At 36.2% G+C, this 20,428-nt stretch overlaps 4 protein-coding genes across 4 annotated transcripts; 1 reads left to right on the top strand and 3 right to left on the bottom strand.

The window, feature by feature from the left end:
• Positions 1–234: 234 nt before the first annotated feature.
• Positions 235–1,472, bottom strand: LOC110414229 (transmembrane protein, putative (DUF1191)). Its single transcript, XM_021425310.1, has one exon. The coding sequence runs from the start codon at positions 1,155–1,157 to the stop codon at positions 270–272; it is 888 nt and encodes a 295-aa protein (XP_021280985.1). The 5' UTR covers positions 1,158–1,472; the 3' UTR covers positions 235–269.
• Positions 1,473–3,951: 2,479 nt separating this feature from the next.
• LOC110414230 (CURVATURE THYLAKOID 1A-like protein) lies at positions 3,952–6,398 on the top strand. The gene is made up of 5 exons (XM_021425311.2): positions 3,952–4,295; positions 5,140–5,231; positions 5,383–5,490; positions 5,650–5,721; positions 6,100–6,398. Exons 1-5 carry the CDS (start codon positions 4,142–4,144, stop codon positions 6,163–6,165), a joined length of 492 nt encoding a protein of 163 aa, XP_021280986.1. The 5' UTR covers positions 3,952–4,141; the 3' UTR covers positions 6,166–6,398.
• A 1,607-nt stretch (positions 6,399–8,005) lies between these two features.
• LOC110414232 (eukaryotic translation initiation factor 1A) lies at positions 8,006–8,732 on the bottom strand. Its single transcript, XM_021425312.2, has one exon. It carries the CDS (start codon positions 8,614–8,616, stop codon positions 8,179–8,181), a length of 438 nt encoding a protein of 145 aa, XP_021280987.1. The 5' UTR covers positions 8,617–8,732; the 3' UTR covers positions 8,006–8,178.
• A 1,267-nt stretch (positions 8,733–9,999) lies between these two features.
• On the bottom strand, positions 10,000–13,759 carry LRB3 (BTB/POZ/Kelch-associated protein). The gene is made up of 6 exons (XM_021425308.2): positions 13,130–13,759; positions 12,544–12,669; positions 12,107–12,228; positions 11,897–11,960; positions 11,522–11,801; positions 10,000–11,188 (listed from the first exon to the last, which is right to left on the bottom strand). The coding sequence occupies exons 1-6, from the start codon at positions 13,380–13,382 to the stop codon at positions 10,375–10,377; spliced, it is 1,659 nt and encodes a 552-aa protein (XP_021280983.1). The 5' UTR covers positions 13,383–13,759; the 3' UTR covers positions 10,000–10,374.
• Positions 13,760–20,428: the final 6,669 nt, after the last annotated feature.

Genomic DNA, 20,428 nt, shown 5'->3' with positions numbered 1-20,428 from the left:
AACCAAATAACGTTCACTGGTTTTCCCAATCATATTCTTCCACAAAATTCTCATAAACAATGAGGAAAGACTTAACCAAATAACTAACTAATGTATTTTCTCTTCAATGAGCTGCCAGCAATTCCAAAGAATAATGAGAAGAGAAGATATCAGGATTACAAATCTATGATGAAAGTATTTCCATTTATAAGAAGATGAAAGAGTTGATGAAGAACAAAATGTAGGGAAAAATACAAGAAAAATGAAAAATGAAAAGTAAAGAATATGGGTCAAGGAACATAATCATGCTCAAGGACTGGCTGTGTTCTTATCATTGATGCAGAAGGCATTTTATCTCCCCTAACCCAAAACGTATCCAAATTCTCAGCATTGTCAGATGCCTTCTCCATAGCTTTCATCTTCAACCGTCTCAGTAATATGAAAATGATTGCTGCTACCGAAATCAACAAGACCAGCCCAACAGTTGCAGACACAAAGCCTATCACCCACCATTTCCAGATTCTTACTTTCTTCTCTGGCATTGACGGTATCACAACAGAAAAGTGCCCTGCTTTTCCCGTGACACAAACATTCCTTGCTGTCATGTTCTTAAACTCAACTGACCCACCAGCTCCAAATTTGACACATTTAAGTTCCGTCACATTTTTATCTTCTGCCTCGATGTAAGGAAAATGAATTGAAATGGGATCACTCGTGGTGCTCAATGTGACCTTTCGATCGCTTAATGTAGTTGCATTTGAAAAATCATAAACGTTGAAGCCGACCACCGGTGAGACTAATGTATAACCAGGAATCTGATAGTATTTTGAAGACCATTCTCCCAGGTTCTCATAAACTATAGCTAATCTTTTCACGTGAGGGAATGCTCTAACCCTAGGTGGGATCTTGATAAAGCTGGAATTGCTTCCTCTGGCCCATAAACTCCCGCTGCGTAGTCTAATGACGGAAACTTCCATGCCTGAGAAATTAGAAGGAAGGGGAATTTTGTATAAAGTACCTGTGCGGTGCTTCGCCAATGTTTGATTTGCGTAATAATGAAACAAAGCGTCTAAAGCCTCTGGATCATGGCTATCCGAGCCACCAGAAATCAACGATAATAACGAAGAGAAAACCATGAAGATGATGAGCCAACTTCTATCAGACCCCATCAATAACATTACCCCATCAAGAACGCTTTGTTTACGCTACAATTCGAAACCGGTTTCCTACCCTAATCAAAGCTTTTGCATCAAACAATGCAACGCAAAAAGAAAAAAGAAAAAGACCAAACTCGAGAAATGCAAGAAACAGACAAAAGAAATGAGAGCTTTGAAAAGAAGATCACGACTCTGAAATCTTCAAACTTTATAGACAGGGCAAACCGGGATGAGCTGGAGAGTGGAAAGGGGCAAAGGGAAAGAGAGATCAAACTGCTGCAATGGGAATGGGAATGGAATGTCTAGCTGTTGTATTGTATATCTATGAAACATGGAAAAGCCATGCTAAACTGGCACCCAAAAAAGAAAGGTTTCCAACATATCATTAAAATATTTCCATTTGAATTCTCATGAAGGCAAAAATGGAAATCTAATTTCTAATCATTTTTGTTTCTAGTCTTTCTCTTTGATTCCTAGTCAGGTGGGTTAGTTGGAGAGAGAATTGGTTGTGACAGCGGTGCCAACGAGACCATGGAGGGGGAGATTAGTCCCACAGGAGAGGAGGGAGGGTGTACACACCTCCTAATTTAGGTTTGGTTATTTTGAGGCAAGTGGACTTGGAAGCTCGCCCTCTTTTCCTTTCTGGTACCTACGCTTTAATTTTGTTTGCATATTCTTTCTGGGTGTTATTCCGTTCAACGTATGAATCAGCTTTCTTTATTGGTGTATAAAGGTGGACTTAACAGGTGAAATATACTTATGTTTTCAATTTTTTTAAAAAAATTTAAATAACATATATATTTTTTACAATCATTTTAATATTTTTTCATATATATTGTATTTATCACGCAATATCAATTTTATGTATAAAGATAATAAGTTTATCACATAGATAACGATAAAAATAACATTCTATTTTGATATTATGATATATTTTTGTGATTAAAATTTTTTTATAATACGATTAAATATATCTTTTAAGTTTTGTATCAATTTAATTTTTTCATTGGATGTCTTTAAAGCGTATTTTTTGATATCGACTTAATGCATTCAGGATTTTACTTTTAAAATAAGGAAACGTTGCTCCTCTCCTTATGAACTAACCTATGTGGGTGAATTAGACGGTCAAATTATGTCTACATGTCTAATTGACTAGCTAACCGATTTCTCACAAGTTATAATTGATAAGTCAAAGATGCGAAGCTATTATTAATTCTATCTTATTTATTTCAATTTCATTAAAAGAGAAAAAAAAAATAGTCCTATGATATCTCAAAGATGTGAAGCTATATATTATTATTATTATTATTATTATTATTAATTCTATATAATTTGTTTCAATTTCATTGAAAAAGAACCTAGTCCACTAATGATTGGGGTTGCACAATCATTGATATATAGTATGCCCTATTTCTTAGACCAAAGGCTTAGGATGAGCGCAAATTTTTGGCTTATTGGGGGTGGGCGGCTGCCATTTTGCATGACATGTGGAATGAATGAAGGCTTATTTCGTAGAATAATAAGAAGAAGAATAATTGGAAAAACTGGGTCAATCTCCAAAATGATAAGTAGAATCTTTGGACGATTGTCCGGCGCAAGTCAAATGGCTTAGCAAGGCGGTGCACCGGCATTGCATTTGGATTTTATGTAGCCTAATCCTAATTGATTAATACAACATCTTTTTTCTTATATCATAAACATTAGAATTTTTAATGTAAAATTAAAACAAAAAGTGCTTTTCCAAACATATGATGACATATTTATTTCGTATTCGTAATTATCGTAGAATTAATTAATAATTTAACGAATTTGGAATTTGAAATTGTTTAGAGAGCATATCTTTGTTAAAAGAATTATATGGTCATGTCTCAACTACAAAAAGGATTTTTCTTCTTTATTTCTAAACCATATTGGGTCTTCGTAAAGCCCAGAACCTGAGACAGAGCCCAAATGGACAATATCCCAAGGCCCAAGAATTGGATACTTTGTCATCTTGTAGGTTTAATGGACCCAACATGGGCCCAATTATCAGTACTAGTAAGAGGACATTCACTGTCTTTTCCCTTCTAAATTAATTTGGATTAACAGAAATTTATTGAGGAGGATTTAGTTTTCAGTTTTCATTCTTGAAGCATGATTAAACTCAAAACTTAAGAATAATAATCACATTCACATAAAAATAATTATTAAAGTATGCCACACCCGTTATGCCAAAAGAATAGGTAATTTTTTTAAAAAAAACATATTCTATAGCAAATGAAATGATTTAAATGTTTTTATTTTTTGTTTATAAATATTATGATATTAAATTGAATTTATGTCTCTTAATTCCCAACATGAAATTCATTAATCTTTTTTATATAATAATGCATGTGAAATGCATATGTAATATTGTTTATTAAATAATAGAATTTTAGTAGGTTTATTAGAGAAATGAAAGGATGAGTGATCTCAATTGTCAATGTTTATAAAGCATAAAGAAATCATTGGCGTGCGGGGCATTGTTAATTAATCAAGTCATCACTCAATTATTAAACTTTAGACGTTTAATTTAATCAAAAGAAAATAAAAACGATGAAAATCGAGCAGGAACTTTAGGCCAAGGAAAATGCGAAATGACGAAACAAGACAGCGCGAAGAACAGGGGAAGTTGAGTTTGGTCCAAGTGTTGATCTTGTTTTGTCCAAACAACAAATGTGTGAAGAGATAGAGGAGAGACCCCTCAAACGTGGATTGCAGATAGGGAGTCAGCCAATCAGAATCCTAACCTTATCCACGTGTCGATCAAGAGCATCACTTTTCCAAACGGAGCACTAAAATCTCACCAATGACAGCGGCAGAAATTTTTTGGTAAAATTCAAAGCTAAAATAAAGAAAAAAAAAGGAGTGAAAAAGAGGAAATCTTGAAGAGCAATAGGAACTCTGAAAAAGGCAGCAAGCAAAAAGGATAGGATTTGTAGAGTTCGAGCGGCCACATATCTGAAGCAGCTAAAACAAATTTAGAAATGGCGGCAGCAGCATCATCCTCCATGGCGGCCACCGCTGTTTTGATTCCACGTGTCCCCACCGCCGTTGGAACCACTCGCTGCTATGCCTTGCCGCTCCTCCCTTCACGCGTTTCCACCGCTTCCTTCTCATCTTCTGTCAAGCTAATTCCAGGTACTGTTGTTTACATTCCCTTTGGTAATACTCGCTTCACTTGCAAAATGTACATGCTTTCCAACACATTGTTATTTTGTTTTGTTTGATTTTATTGAAAGAAAATGAAAGCTTAAAGGTCAATAAGTTATGGGTTGACTTTAGGTTCTGTGCTGCTATCACCATTTCTGGAACTGAAGATCCTTCTTTTTGGCGATGAATATGAGTTTGTTAAAAGAAATCTTTGATGGGTGATTAATACCGATAATCAGCAGTGTTGTAGCAGTAGTTGGGAAGTAATTCGGAAGAGAAATGGTGGGACTGGGGGCTTGTCTGATGAAGGGGCAATTTTTGAATGGTAAAGTTGAAAACTCAACTGTTTGTACTTTAAACTCACGGTAATCGAGGGAAAATGGGATCCCAATTTGAAATGGAGATGAAGTGGTTGAGGCCAAACTCAATTATCCTTTCACATCTTGTGGCCCGGCAATTGGAGTTAAGTTTCCAATGTATGAAATAGAATCAAAGGTTGGAATAGAATGTGAGTACCAAGTCTCAAAGAGTTGTTTTTGCTATTGATCTACTGCAAAATTTGGGAAATTCCCATGTAAAATACATATTAAGAAATTGTTTATAGGGAGAAAAACTGTTAGTAAGTGATAATCCTGCTCTTCCTTCCTAATTCATCAAGTTAATAAGCCCAAGAAAATGCTTTGATGTGGTTGTCTCTGTCTTCAATATTTTCTCATAAACAGAGGCCTCATTTATTCATTTGCTGTGATCATATACATTTCTCAAAAGTCTCTGGGATGTATTCCTTAGCTTATTATTTAATCCCTATTTTCTTTTGGTTTTTCACAAACAGAATCCCGGAGGTTTTCTCTGCTCCAAACAAAAGCCTCAGAGGAGACAACCTCTGTTGATGCTGGGGAGCTTATCACTGACTTGAAGGAAAAGGTAAGAAACATGGCCTTAATAAAGTAGCAGTAACAGCTTCAGACTTCAGTAATTATATCATCTAAATAATCAATTTCCTGCTCTTTTTGCTGCTTAGTATGTTTTCCTTCAGTTTATGGCTGAACTTTGGCCTTTTCCTCATGTTTACTAGTGGGACAAAATTGAGAACAAGTCCACAGTACTTCTTTATGGTGGTGGGGCAATTGTTGCAGTTTGGTTATCAGCTATTCTTGTTGGTGCCATTAACTCTGTTCCTTTGGTAAGTGATTTCTTAACGCTTCACCTTTTCTTCTAAACAAGGGGCTAATTCCTAGAACTAGATTAGCTTTTCCTGATTAATAATCGGCCATGAATTTGCTACAATGTGTCTTCTCTAGTCACTGATCCAATCTGAAACGATTTTTTTTGTGGTTACCAGCTTCCAAAGATAATGGAGTTGGTTGGACTTGGATACACAGGATGGTTTGTCTACAGATACCTTCTGTTCAAGGTACATGGTTGCATGCTCATTACCTTTATTATAACCTAGTGATTGCTTGGTTAGTCTTTCGTGAATCTTGCTGCATAAGCCATTCTGCATTCCTCATCATTCAAACAATTACAGGGTGTTTTGCATATTCTCAGAAAGAAATCACAGAACACCATGTGAGATTTATAAATGCATGAAGAGAGAGTGATGTAATTGATGAATTTGAACCAACTTTTGAGAGTTACACATCTGCGCTTTGAAATCTGAAAATTGGCTCATCTTTGAGATGGTATTTAACTAGAAGAATAGCTTAATTTACAATTAAAATCTTACTGATTTTCAGATTATATACACACAACGAAAACCATGTGCTAACAATATGCTTATTCCTTTCCTCAGTCAAGCAGGAAAGAACTAGCTACGGATATTGAGGCCCTGAAGAAGAAAATTTCCGGAATGGAATAGATGCACAAAATGGGAGTGCTTATTTATTTCCGATCATTTTCTTTTTGGTACCTTTGTACCCTGTAAAAGAGACATCTCTACCCTGTAATTGTAGGATTGCCTTGTATGAATTCTCGTCACCTTTTTTATTTGCTCTGTTCGATGAATAATGCTTGTCAATTCTATGTGTATGGGTACAATTTCCATATATATATATGCAATCTTGATGTGAAGAAAGCAGCCCGTTTCAGCCATTCAAATGTACATCGAATCTGATATATCTCCCTTGCCAATGCCCTCTTGGCCAATTTAAGTCGCAACATATTCCCTTAGCAAAATGCGTTAGATTGGGATTTGAGCCGCACAGAAAATATCACAAACTGTATTACCACTCTCGGCTCTTTTCCACAGTAGAGAATCTAGAATTCACGCTTATTCACATCGCATTGGAAACACTTGTAACCTAACATGGTGTCTGGCGTCTCTTATTGATGTTTCCAAATTCGATTTTACTTTCGTAGGCGAGATAGGAGAGAGGAATCTAACGTCCAATGGTGCAAGGAACTAAGTCCAAAAAGGTTTTATGGCTCTCACCCTTTTATCATCTTGCAGAAAAAGCAACAAACCATAGCTGTTGAGTCTGCAAAAGCTTCTTGATAATTCTAAATAATCATATCGGTTGGCTAAACTTATGTAGAACACCGTCTGTAAGGAAGATGCAAGTATAGTTTAATTTAACTCTTTCCTGTACCTACGAGGTGGTCTACAACAGCTTGAATGTCATCCTAAGTGAAACATGCGAGTATGAACATAATAGTGACAAGTGCTCCGACTCTGATGTAGAGGTATAACTTTGCTCAATGAAAAGAGAGCAGAGGATGCCAAGATAAGAAGATATGCCAAGCAAAGGCAACTTCACTGCTATGCATGATGAAATTCATGAACACAGATTCCAATCAAATCAAAGAACACAAGCAATGGCGACGGATATTGCACTCACTGAGAAAGGGGTAGGCTAATTCATTCACCAAACAGTCAGTCAAAGAAGTTCATTACTCCTACTTTCAGAATAACAACATTCATAGTTAATTAAAGCTAACCCGCTGCCAACAGATTCAGGACGCAAATTCATACTTGATACTGCAACACTTGAAAATGCTAACCATCAATTTGGTTATGGTGAAAGATTGCTCATTAAAGCCTTCCAGCTAGCACTAATGGTTCTCTCTGCGGCCATATCAAGGATGGCAACAGAAATCAACATTCTCATAAGATTATCAATTTAACACAATCATGGAAAGCCATTCTTAGGTGCTGGGAGAAACAATTCCAAAAATTTTGCACACCAGAAAGGTCAAAGATAGCATTTCTTTTTCCTGGAAAAGGCAACAAAATAACAATAAAAACATGAGTCAAGGCTTGGTTGTTGAAGATTGGAATGGTGCTTACACCTACCAGTACCTCACAAAATATATGTTTAAAAAGAAATCAAACTCAGGTGAAACCCTGGAGCATCAAGCTGAACACCTAAACCAGGAATTCCTAGAACCTCTACCCTCAAAACATGCTTAGTACTAAGAATCAAGAATCATAATACTCCTTCAATTCCCTTCCCTCCCCTCTTGCAATCGAATTCAAACCCCCAGTTGAAAAACATAAACAACTTAAGCCCACAGCGTCACAAGCATCATAATTATCAACTAATTCCTAAAAGAAGAGGATAACATGAGAGCACAAAACCAGAAAAGATTTCATCATCCACCATAACTCATAAATCCACATACACCCAATTCCGATATAAGAATTAAGATAACACATCAGCAACCATGTCAAATTTTAAGAGAAAGTAATACCAATTCCATACTTAAAAAGGTAAGTTGCATAAACTTACCATCCATAATTCTCAATTAAAGATAAACATCCCAAATATTAAATACCAACAAACAACGCCATTCACCGAAACATAAGTAAAGGTTTTTTCTTTTTCTTTTTAAAAAGACAAACTTTAGAATACCAAAAATAACCCTCTGAAACTCAGATCTTATCAATATCCTCATCCTCAAATTCAATATAATCATCGGCGCCGCCATCGTCTTCCTCGTCAATCCCACCAGCAATCCCTTCATTCAACCTCGTGTTCTCCGGGAGCTCTCCGTAAGCCTTCAAAAGCCTAGCCTCATCGGGCATGTACTTCAAGATTACGTCAGCCTTGTCATCTTGATAATCCCTGAGTCCGACGAGGATGATGTCACCGGCGGCGATCCAGACCTTCTTGTGCATCTTGCCGCGGATGTGGCAGAGCCGCTTGGTCCCGTCGATGCACATGGCTTCGCATCGGCCGTTGCCTAACATGCGGAGGACTTGAGCGTATTCTTGGCCGTCTTCTTTGAAGATTAGCTCTCGTTTCTCGTCGTCCGCCTCGTTCTTTCCCCTCTTTCGGTTCTTTCCTCCCTTTCCCTTGTTCTTCGGCATCTTTCAGACGAATCGATTCGCTTGCTCCCTCTGCTCAGAAAGAAACCCTAACTCACGTTCTTAATTTGATGAACTTCTCGAAAATAAAATTTGGGTTGTGCCTTTTGTTTTCTCTCTTATCTTACCCTATTTATAAGTTTCTCGTATTCGGCTTAAAGGTTGCGTTGGGGTTACGGCAAGGTCTTAATAACAGACCGGTCCTCGAACCGGCTGGGTATCCGGTTTTTGCTCTAACAGGTCCAACCGGTCTGTTGGATTGAGTCACTAAATTACCCTTACAAATAGGATTTGAAAATAAATAACACAAAATAACAAAAAAAAACATTTACTAAACGGTTAAAAACATTAATTAAATGTAAAAAAAAAGGGTACATACACACAATTTAGAAGGAGAAGATATTTTAAATCTTTTTATTCAAAGGTACTCTTCTACTTCCCTTAGTCAACTTAGATTACAATTATTCCACCAAATGTAAATATCATCTCTAAATTATTTTAATTTATTTATAAATAAATTGACTAATCAATAAATCTTAATTGATCCAATTTAAATATTATCTCTAAATACATGACTCATGAGTCAACTTTAATTAATCCAATTACGTGTCTTTAAGCTAATTAGCTCATAAATTAATTTTTTAGAATAAAATATAAAATTATCTTAAATGATGTCTTATAATTCACATGGTAGTATATTATTCGTTTTCAAAAAAATTTTCAATTTACTAATTTAAACATGTGACATCTTATAATTAGATAAAAAATTTTATCACTCTATAAGGTAAAAATTTAAATTTCACTGTAGACAATTTTTTTTAAAATAATAAATAATTAAACAAATTGATTAATTTTAATAAGAGTTTAATAGAACGAATCAATAAATTCTTAACCGGTCTGATATCCTTCCGGTTCAATGATCTTTGTCAAACCAAACAAGTAATCAGCTTCGTATAGAACCGATTCATAAGGTGTGAGCTTTTTCTATAATTATTATACTTTTTATGAACATAAAATTTATTATTTATTCAGCAAGATATTGGGGTAAATTTTATTCTTGTTAGTTAATGTTACCATAAATTCTCTCTTGGATAAAGATGTAAGAAAGGGTTAATAACTTTAATATTTATATTTATTGTCTGCTCAACTTACTTTTTAGGACAAGAATGTAATTTTGTAAAACACGTGACAACAATTTGGAGTTTTGCTCGAATGAAAGGTAAAGGGTAGACCAGGACTTTAATGTCAATATTATATTATATTATCAAGTGGAATTATTATCAGAATTCATGCATTTGATGGTTATTATATTGCTTGACCAGGTTCATCTAACAAAACTTTAGCCCCAGTATTTAGGACCTTACAAAGACAATTATAACCAAAAGATGACAAAAATGCAATCCCATTTTATAAATACTACTATCTTCATGTGATTATATATAAATAATAACCCAACAGGCGGACACTTGACTAGAATCATTCTAGAGTGGAACCATCCATGACATCAACTCAACCCTTCAAAAAGTTGATATACATTTACAATTTTCCTGTGGCTCATTTTCGGAGCACGATTTTGGTGCAAGACAGAAGGGTCATTTTTCAATTATACTTCAGCCTCCAAATCAAAAAGTCTAGCCCACAGATCTACTTAGTACATCTTGAGTTTTGCTCAGGTCAAGCGAAAGAACAACAGCAACAACAACAAAAGGAGTTAGTGAAGCTAAAATGTAAATGGACTGAAACCCCATCAACAGGGGTTGCTTATTGCCTGATGGTTAACTCAGCCCTAAGATGGAGAATACCGTTTATAAAGTAAAGACTGTCTTCCGCCATGAAAGAAGTCCAAGGTATGGCAAATAAGTTCCTGTACCCAACTGCCTTGCCCCCAGTGAATGTGTAATTGCCTTTGTATTTGCTAACAAACTCCTCCGTTGGCTTTGATCTAGCCGCAAATTCATAGTCCACAGCAAAACTAACGGAACCCTTTTCCTGCATTCCTAAAAATAATCCGAAGCAATGGAAAGAGCTCTGCTGGTCCATGTTGCAATGGGCTGACAGGAAGAACCCTTGTCCACCCAGGTGGAATGCCTGAGAATAAACCCGTCCAGATGGAAATAAATTTGCACACTCCTCCTTCTTCAAGTCCAGGTACACAACACATTGCTGACGGGGAAGTTCAAATTCCACCACTTTAACAGGTCGATACTTGTACGCTCGCTCAATAAAGCGACGGTTCAAGGTGGCAGACTCCTCTACAGCCAAGCTTCGTTGTCGGTGTGGGGCTTCAGCCTTGAAGAAAAGGGCCTCAAGCACAAGCTTTGATGCAACATCATGATCAAAATCATTACATGTCAACACCTTCTTAAGCTTCCGGCAAGTCATATAGGGGAAGCGAATAAAGCGTGCAAGGCGCGAACCAAGTACTTCCCTTCGCTCTTCCAGTTTTGGGTACTGAGCCCTGGCCCACTTCAACACAAAGTCATACACAGCATCTTCAGATGCAATTTGCAGATCATCACTGGACAATATTGCCTCAATCCCAGCTAGCGGCAGAGCCATGACCTCTTCTTGGAACCTGGTAAAATATGCCCCAAAAGTATATATAAGCCTCTCAATATGCATAGTCTTCCCAAGATTATAGCATTTAACCTTTTCTCTTTTTCTTTTTGAAAAGAGCATTGAAGCTTATTCTCCACGTTCAAAATGAATATTTTCAAAATATAATGATAAGAGGAGCTCAAAAGACTACAGATAGGACTAGGTAAAGACGAAGACTGGAACTTATCAAACATCTACAATCTGTTTTACAGGCAGTAGCTGCTAGATAAGGTACGTAACCACATTGCAAGGCTAATAAAACTTTCAATATTATGTCAAACAACATGAAGAATGCAGAATGGGAGCTTACTTTGTCATGTCCTTGTACCGGGCAGCAAGATACTGCTTTGCAGCATCAGTCAATGGTTGGACAGCTTCACCCATTAATACACTCGAGGGAAGATCCAAATAAAGCAGAGCTGACTCTGGTGTCATAGGCAAATTCCGCAATAGCTGGCTGCAATATCTCATGCAAGAGGCAACCTCAAATTTGTCAGCAGCCATCAGCACATCAAGCAAGGCTGGAGCAGTGGTGACAGATAAGGTGTTGCTATATATAAAATTCAAAAGTTCCATGAGGGCAGCTTCCTCTGTATATAACGTAATGTTAGAATTGTTATTTAACTTTGCCTGCTCTTAGAATAAGTAACATAACCAAGAAAAATATATTGAAGTTTATGCATACCAGAGGCATTGATTCTTAAGGTTACATGTCTCTGTTCTGACTCCCTCATCCCATTCGAGAAGAGCTACAAATAGTCAATAAACAAATAAGTAAATACCAACAAAGGGAAAGCGTGACAAATGTTCTGGCAAGGAATATTTGCATTCTAGAAACATCCCTCCTCCTATTTTCTTCTGAACAAATTTTTTATGAAGAAAAATGATCTCTTACCTTGTAGAAGAATGGACTCTTTGCTGCTAAAATGGGAGAGCTGATATGCAATGTTTTAACTCTCAGGACTGTAGAAAAATCCATGCTCCAGCTTGATTCATTGCTATTTGCATCCTCATCGCCTACAAAAGTTCTAAGCAGGATCAAACTTTGTACGAGTGATACACAGTCATGGCACAAGGACTGAGAATTTAAAGTGCACAGCTAAAATCCTCTGTTAATCATACTATTTCAAAATAGGGAAATTCCCTACTTCTTTAGTCAGATAAATTCTACATATCCATACGCGTCTTTCAGTTTTGTCTTTTGCTTAATTGTCATTCACTAAAAAACACAAACAATTGCATGACCTTTGTAAACGTTATTCAAATAAAGCATAAAAATAAATATAAGCCGCAAATGAACCAAATAGTCTGTTGTCTAAACAACATCAAAACCTGATTGTGTTTCTTCAACCATTGCCACTGCGTCCTCATCTAGATTCTCACAGCCCACACCATCGTCCATATCAGGCTGGTTGCCGTTTAAAATCTGCTCATCAGGACATAAACTAAGATCCAAAACTGAAAAAACAAAATGAAAAACGAAACCGTTAAAAGAACAGCCGACATTACAAAACAAACTGCGTTCATAAACAAGACGCATAGAGTTGCAAAGAATAAGCATCCGCATGCCAAGAACACTGTAAATCAGGAATAACAAAACAACTGAGACAGCCACAGAAGATTATGAACAAGTTTATAATGTTGAAATGAGTAAATCTTAACTCTTTGAAATCTGTCCCAACAACATGTACTTGTGCAAGGAGCAAACAACTAATTTGAGGTCCATCGCAAGAAAAGCTAACTTCAGGACAACCCCCTTTTTATTAACAAAATTTTCAAATAAATAAATTTCTTGATAAAAATTATTGGCTCAAAATTTTCAAAAATTTTAACTTACCCCAAAACTTGCCCAAAAGAAATAGAGCCTTATTAGCAATGAGAAACTTTTCAAAAGAAGAAAGAAAAGAGAGGAACAAACCGTTTTCCTTCTTAATATCCTCCCGGCGCCTTTTGCGGTGGCGAGCCCAATCGGCGATACTGGTGCAACCCTCTCCATCAGGGCGGCACTCGGGGGGCCCACCCATAATCTCGATCCGAAGAAGTCGGTCAGAGAAATTACTATCGTTGAAAGCGAAACCAAAATCACCATCTGAGCCAGAGGCCCCACGCGTATAATCGGAGTCCATCTCCGTTCTCGGGTCAAATAGATCAGAATTCGATTGATATCTCATTCCAATCCCCACCAAAATCCTCAACTTCTCTCCCTCTTTTTTTTTTTTTTTTTGATTTTGCCCTTTTCCCTCTTTTTATCTTGAAAAAGCAGATGAGACAACGAAAGAAGTCGCTGAAGGAAACCCTAGAGTGATGCGCTGTCGTTACCTAAAACGAGGGAGGAGAGGGATTTAGGTGCTGCGGGTGGTAACCGCCAAACTTCTAATTGGCAACACAATAACTGAAGAAAACCTTTGCACGCATTTCCGTAGTATTTTTGTTTCGATCTTTTTTCGCGTAGGTGTGTGCTTTGCAGCGTGCTTACTATGTATTTCAATATATTTTCCTCTTTTGGTTTGTTGCGTCAGTTTCTGTTCTTAATTAAGGAAGTTGTTGTGTTTTTTTTTTAAATGAATTTGAGATTGGCGGAATTGGTCGGTCATTCGCGGTGGGCTTTCAACATTTTTTTTTTAATCTTTTCTTTTGTTAATAACATGATTAGTTTGCCAACGGCAATTTTCTTTTTTTTTTTTTTTACGAAAAGAAAAACAAAACAAGTTCGGGTTGAAACCAATGTAAGTTTAGATAAACTAATAGAGTTCTATTTTTCCCAATTAAATATTTTAGTAGTTAACATTACCCTTAATTAAATCTATTTATAGTACGAGAATAGGTCTAATAGTATAGAATATTATTGAATAAAAAGTTAGAGAAAAAATTCCAGAATAGCGTATCACAATATGCTTTTGGATCGGAAGTTTTCTTAGTTTAAATTTTAGTGAAGCCACTTGCATCTTGAAAATGAATATTGCATTGGCATAATTTAATTAGAACATGATGCTGAATTGAAAATATAAAAGATGAAAAGATGCTTGATTGGATTGAAGGAAGAAATATTCTCGAAAATGGTCACATTGTCAATCTTAGAAACTTCTCAGAGTTTGATTAGTTGACAATTTTATTTGATACCACATGACAATGGCCTACTGTTAAAATTTTGTACGCGCAAAGTTGAATTGTAAAAGCAGACCTAGACTGACTGACTGGGCCAATTGATGCTGTTCAACTTCAACTACTGCCCTTTTGGCTGCATTCCTCTTCTTTTTCTTTGCTTTGTAAATATACGTGGCTGCTGATCCATTCATTTTCCTTTTTTTTTTTTCAAATAAGTTGAGTTTTGCCAAACGTGCTAGACCTTCCATATGAAATATTTTTAGGATAAAATACTTTTATTTTTTAAAATTTTGATCATAATTATATAAAATTTTAATTATTTTTAAAATAAATATTTTGTTATCAATATTTAAATAACATTAATATTAAATTTAAAATATTTAAAATACTTTTTTTTTTTTTCAAATCGACTGACAACATCCCTTGCATTGGTCGACCACTCAAGGCTTCCCTTGAGAGTCCCGATTGAGGTTACAGATCAAGAGTTTTTTTTTAATTTAATAAAATTATATAATAATAATTTTTAAAATTAATAAAAAATAAAATTATTTTTTTAATATTATCATGAAACTGATAAAAATATTAAAGATTGTTTAACGATTGAATTTATATATTTATTAAAAAATATATTTTAAAAATAAAATATTTATTTAAAAATTAATAAATTTATTTAAAATTTTAATTAAAATTTAAAATGTGAAAGTATTTTACCTAATATTGTTACTATATAATGATTAAAAAACGTGGGGTATGAGATTTTTGAAAGTTAAGGCATTCCATTTCTTTTCCATACATCTATATGCTTTAGTGAGTGCTTTTGATAGACAATGATAAAAGATAAAATTAAAGCTAGAGTTGCCCTTGTGCTCGTGAATCGATGTTGACCATTAAAAATGTCACGATCCCCATGAACACGCAGCAAGAGGCATATATATATATTTTATATAGTATTTTAAGCAAATAATATTTAATTTTCTCTTTGCGGGGTTTGGCCGCCAAATTGAAGGTTCAAGTTCAACCAATCCACCCAAGTGGCTAATTGACTAAATAATAGAGCAAATCCAAACGACGCCACCCTCCCCGATGCCCAAGTCTTACTATAATTTTTGAAGAAAATTATTTCTATTTTTGAATTTAGTTACAATTGACACTCAACAGTCAACACAATCGTCAATCGTCATACTTCATGGGTTGACGAATTGGCACCCTAAATCCTCGTTCAACAAACAAGTAATGGAGAAGCGAAAACGGAAATTGACTGAATTGATATAGAAAAATCGAGTCATAAACAAGAAATTGTGATTGATTGAAAATCCCTTTAACAAAAGGAAAGAAAGTCCTTACGATGAAACTCAACTCGACCATACAAAAGGAAAGGCTAATATTAACTTAAACTAGTGGTGGACAACTCTTATAGAGACTATTCGAATTCAGTCATTTCCCAATTAGATGAATTTTTGGTAACAATAATTAGTAGTTGCTAGTAAGAGAAACTTGGGTTTGTAGTCTTCACTCTTGAGCGTATAATGAGGCAAATTTATCATATAGAATGCTAGCAGCTTCTCTAGATACAAATACAATACATAACATAATCATCAAACATTTCTTGAGCTTTAATTGCGCAGGGAGGGCTAGCTGATTAGTTGGCATGCGTCGAAGATAGATCACCTTATGAATCTAAGGTATCGTAGTTATGTGTTCGCTCGACTCTCGAGATCCTGCATCCATTAAAAGTTGAAAAGCATAGCCAAAATATGCAAGAAACAAGTTAGATACATGGGCTAGCTGCAGGGTTAAGTAAAATAGCTCAAAACAAGTGAATGAAAGTGCAATTTTCATGCGTTGCAAGAACAGAGTACGTATCTATCATGTTTCTTTTGTTTTTTTATTTTTATTTTTATTATTTTGAAACGGTAAATGGGTAACTAACCCAGATTTCAAAGTGTAGGAACATGTTAAAACTATACAACAAAGTGAAATAAATATTATATGGATGGTAAGAGGAGCAAAATGATGGAGCTCCCTTCAATCCAAGCAAAGAAATGAGAAGGCAAGCACGTCTCCTGAGTCATGCAAACCCTTAAGCTGCGCGTCCAGCGTTGTTAACGTGCACACCCTAGAGGCATCCATGAATCAGCAGGCGGGTACACCCTCTGCCGTCCTCGTTTTGGACCGAAGGGAGCTCCTTTCGAGCACACACACACACACAAACAAAAACTTCCAAGAAAAGGTCAGTCAAAACAATTAAAGACCTGAAGAAAAGTTTAATGGGTCTTTATGGAAGTTGGCACCCCCTGTTAATTGCCAGCCCTAGGGTCTGGTAACATTAATCTAAACATTAATGATAGTGATCCTTACTTGATGACTCACTACAACCCACCAACAAAGACGTCTCAGCAAAAAGCCAAAGGCGAGTCGAGAAGAGAAGATGGAGGTCGGCGGTCGTAACTCGTTAGGAGGTTTATATAGAGAAGCGAGAAGGGCCGGAAGCAACAACAAAACCCTAGTAGATAAGAGAAGCAAAAGTTGTGATTGAGGAAAATTATTAGTTAAAAATAAAGGCATTAATGGGGATAGCGAAGGAAATCTACCAGGCTAGATTTCGTGTCTCGTGGAACGAGGGAAAAGAGAGATGCGCGGGCGTGGGATTTAATCTCTGACAAATTTAAAGGATAAAAAAATATGGGTAGTTTTGGGAAAAGAACGATGGCTAATGGAAGGCACATGCTAGCTACCTTAATTAAAAAGGAATCTCTAGGAAATGTGGATCAATGGTTAATTAAACCCAAAAACTAGTAGTATTAGGCATGGATAAATTCAACAGTCCCATTTTGTCAACTAAAATTGTAGCATTTTGGTAAGCTATAACCCTGGTTTTAGCGGGAAAGTGGAAAAAAAGGGAAATCTCAATTGTCAAGAACTATAAAAAATATACAAAATAATTGAGGCACTTGGTTTAATTTCTATTGGGAGTGATCAAAGTGCTTATTTACACATTAGTACATTGATAAGAGTACGAGATTCACGTCTTCAACTAGTACATTTATTTTGACGTCTTCCCTTTTAAGAGTAGTTCATGGCACGAATGGGACGGGCCTTCTCTCGTGGCGAAATAATTGCTAGAATTTAAGATATCTGAATTATGATTCCATGCAATCCAATTCCCACCCACCACCTGCACGCAAGAGTCAAGCAAAACTAATTACTACCATCAGTTGCAGATACTGTACTTCTTCAAAAGGCCAAAGCCTTGAAATTGAGACAGCGACAGCCCAAAAGGGGTTTCCACCCAAGTTGTTTGCAATCCTGCCTGGAGCCATTTCCCTTTGTAAGTCGTGCATGTCAATCCTGAAAATATAAAATTAACAAATTTTTTAACATTGGTTAAGTTTTTTGGGCAAAAAAAAAAAAGAAAAAGAGGAAAAGGAAATCTACTTAAATTTAAGTTGAAAATAATTACAAGAGCGTTACAGTTAAACTTAGAAAGAGCAAAGGAGCTCCCTTCACCCCAATGCCAAAGAGATGAAGGCGAGCACGTCTCCCAGCTCATGCAAACCCTTAGCCTGCGCGGGCCACTACGGTGCGGGTCTACGCTGCGCAGCCAGGGGTGTCCATGAGCCAGCATCTGTAGCATTGCGCCATCACCTCCTTTCAGAGTTGGAGTGTTGAGAGCTCCATTGGGCGCTACCTAAACCCAATTTAACACCTTTTTGACTCCAAAAACTGGTCCTCAATCCTTATATAGGCTGGGCTAGCATCTGGCTACCTATTTATTTATAATCTGGACCATTAAATTTCAAAAAATGTAGAAAATCTTGAAGTGGGATTTTCTTCCTCAGTGTTGCTGAAACGTTGCATGTCATTGTGAAAAAAGATTTAACTTTCTGGCCGCTGATGGATGGCACCTTTTCCTTTTGGAAAAACAGAAAAAAATTGGTATATGACTCAGTCATCATACAACCATTTTAAACTTTTTTTTATATGAATAATTTAAATTTACACGACGAAAGATAATAGAATTTTTAAGTTATTAATGGTCAAAAAATATTTTTTTAAAAATAATAATCATTTTTCAGTTAATTAAGTGAGTACTCATCTTCATGGATTAGGGATTCATATTTTGCTTGTCCTATCGGTGAGATTTTTGGATTTAAAATGCTTTATGTAGTCTCAACCATTAAGAAAAAGCGAGGAACAATATTTTGTAACGGCTATTTGTTATGTGGTGTAGTGACATCGAGTTCCACCATTAGTTGCAGATATTCGTCCTCCAAATGATGGAAAAAATGAATATAGTTTTTTTTTTTTTGAAAAACAAATGGAACGTGTGATGTTGAATCAAGTCTTTAGTCCAAGCGTAGGCAGGAGACTCGCGGTCAGCCATAAGACAATTTTAGCTCCTCCCCTGCTTCCTTACTCCCCAGCCCCACTCTTCTTACATAAGAACATCCCCTGTTAGTTTAGTGTACCTTTCGGCTGCCCTTTGCACTCACTCAGTTCCTATGTTGGCGCTAGCCAAACCCCGGTGAAAGTGAGCCGCGGGTTTATCTTTTTATCCCTCCCGTGACCATTGCATGAGGACCGTAGTTGCACTTGTCTGTCCAGATGCTTCCCTGTTTCTATCGAAGGTTCCTTGAGCTTCCTTTCCCGCACTTGTCTTCCAAAAGAACGTAGTATTAACATCAGAATTTCTCTCATTGGAAGGTGCAAAGCACTATATTTACAGAAATTATTCAATGTAAACCATTATATAATTTGTTGCAATAGTTGTTGATTCATGATTGGATTCCCTGTTTTAAAATCCTGATCAAGAGACAAGGTACAAAAACTGTGGTCCTAAAGGCAAAAGAGAAAAGAAGGAGCCATCTAAATTCAATAAACCAACTTACTAACTTGTGGATAATAAAAGCTAGCTTCTGTAGACAAAAGTTATGGGTATCAATGCCTTTAGATCAGTTATAATCGAAACTGGAGGAACTTTTATTTTGGTAGCAAAGTGCAGTTCCCGCCTGGCTACCCTGAAAACAAAAATGCGTTAGCCGGAAACATTCAATGCAAAACAAACCATGTGAGAATTGGTTTCCTTTTGTGAGTTCTTCATTAATGCTAATCCATTATTCTCTCCACCTTTCAAAACTAAGAAAGGGGAAAAAGTTTTTCAGAATTTGGAGTCATGATAACAATATGCTCTTAATTTAGTGATTTTAAATATAAAAGTTCTTAAATATTAAGAATTCAAGATTTTGTAAAAAAGAGTATCGTAAGAATAATTATGTTATATATATCAAATTTTGTAACGGTGGTCGTCACTGGTCATCCGTTACCATCATGATTCCGCCAGTGAGCATGAGAAAAAATAAGACTAAAATTCACCTGCAAATCGTGAATGCAAAATTAGTACATGAGATATCAAAGAGAAGGAAAGGCAAAAGAGAGGGGAAAAAAATGGTGAGGAAAGGAGGGAAGAAGATCGAGATACGGAGCTCCCTTCACTCCAATGCCAAAAAGATCAAGGTAACCACGTCTCCCAGTTCATGCAAACCCTCAGCGTGCGGCCTCATTGCTCATTCTGCGCATCCAGGGGTACTCATGAACTAGCAGCCGTAGCCTACCATCACTTCCTTTCAGGTTTGGAGTTCAGAGAGCTCCGTAATTGGGTCCCATCCATCGATTCAAACCCTGCACAAAACAAATCAATTACCAAAAAAGAAAAAGAAAAATACTATAATCATATCATATTATGTACTATGTAACTACTATTTATAGGAAGTACTATGTTAATGTAGTAGAAAGTGATTAAGCTGAGACCTGTGAGACTAGAGGGAAAATGGGGGTCCTTTTTATAGGCCAAAACTTTAGGAACCAGAAGCAATCCGGGCGGTCGAATTTGTAATTTACAGATAATCTGGGAATGAGATTTTCTTGTCAAGAAATTGATTAAGGCGAAACCAGTGGTAATGGGGGTGTCTTTTTCAAATCATGAGATTGGTGGGTGTGACATGTTTTCATTGGTTCTGATCGAAATTGGGTCCCAGTGATGAAAAAAAGAGAGGGTTCTCTCCTTGAAGCAAGAATATTCGATTAGAGTTTTAAACTGCAGAGTGGAATTGGC

The sequence above is a fragment of the Theobroma umbraticum genome, unplaced genomic scaffold (assembly GCF_002168275.2).
Source record: "Theobroma umbraticum cultivar Fairchild unplaced genomic scaffold, ASM216827v3 scaffold_4.1, whole genome shotgun sequence".
Taxonomy (NCBI): Eukaryota; Viridiplantae; Streptophyta; class Magnoliopsida; order Malvales; family Malvaceae; genus Theobroma; species Theobroma umbraticum.
Note: the sequence above shows the minus strand (reverse complement) of the source record. Positions and strands in the feature narration are given on the sequence as shown.

Bases quoted from the DNA above. Each gene is read 5' to 3' on its own strand.
- LOC110414230 (XM_021425311.2), top strand. From the start codon at position 4,142: ATGGCGGCAGCAGCATCATCCTCCATGGCGGCCACCGCTGTTTTGATT. The intron at 4,296-5,139 runs GTACTGTTGTTT...TTTCACAAACAG, and splicing joins TTCTGTCAAGCTAATTCCAG to AATCCCGGAGGTTTTCTCTG. The intron at 5,491-5,649 runs GTAAGTGATTTC...TGTGGTTACCAG, and splicing joins CCATTAACTCTGTTCCTTTG to CTTCCAAAGATAATGGAGTT.
- LOC110414232 (XM_021425312.2), bottom strand. From the start codon at position 8,616: ATGCCGAAGAACAAGGGAAAGGGAGGAAAGAACCGAAAGAGGGGAAAG.
- LRB3 (XM_021425308.2), bottom strand. From the start codon at position 13,382: ATGAGATATCAATCGAATTCTGATCTATTTGACCCGAGAACGGAGATG. The intron at 12,229-12,543 runs GTTTTGATGTTG...GAACTTTTGTAG, and splicing joins GGTTGAAGAAACACAATCAG to GCGATGAGGATGCAAATAGC. The intron at 11,961-12,106 runs GTAAGAGATCAT...GACTATTTGTAG, and splicing joins AGAGTCCATTCTTCTACAAG to CTCTTCTCGAATGGGATGAG.
- LOC110414229 (XM_021425310.1), bottom strand. From the start codon at position 1,157: ATGTTATTGATGGGGTCTGATAGAAGTTGGCTCATCATCTTCATGGTT.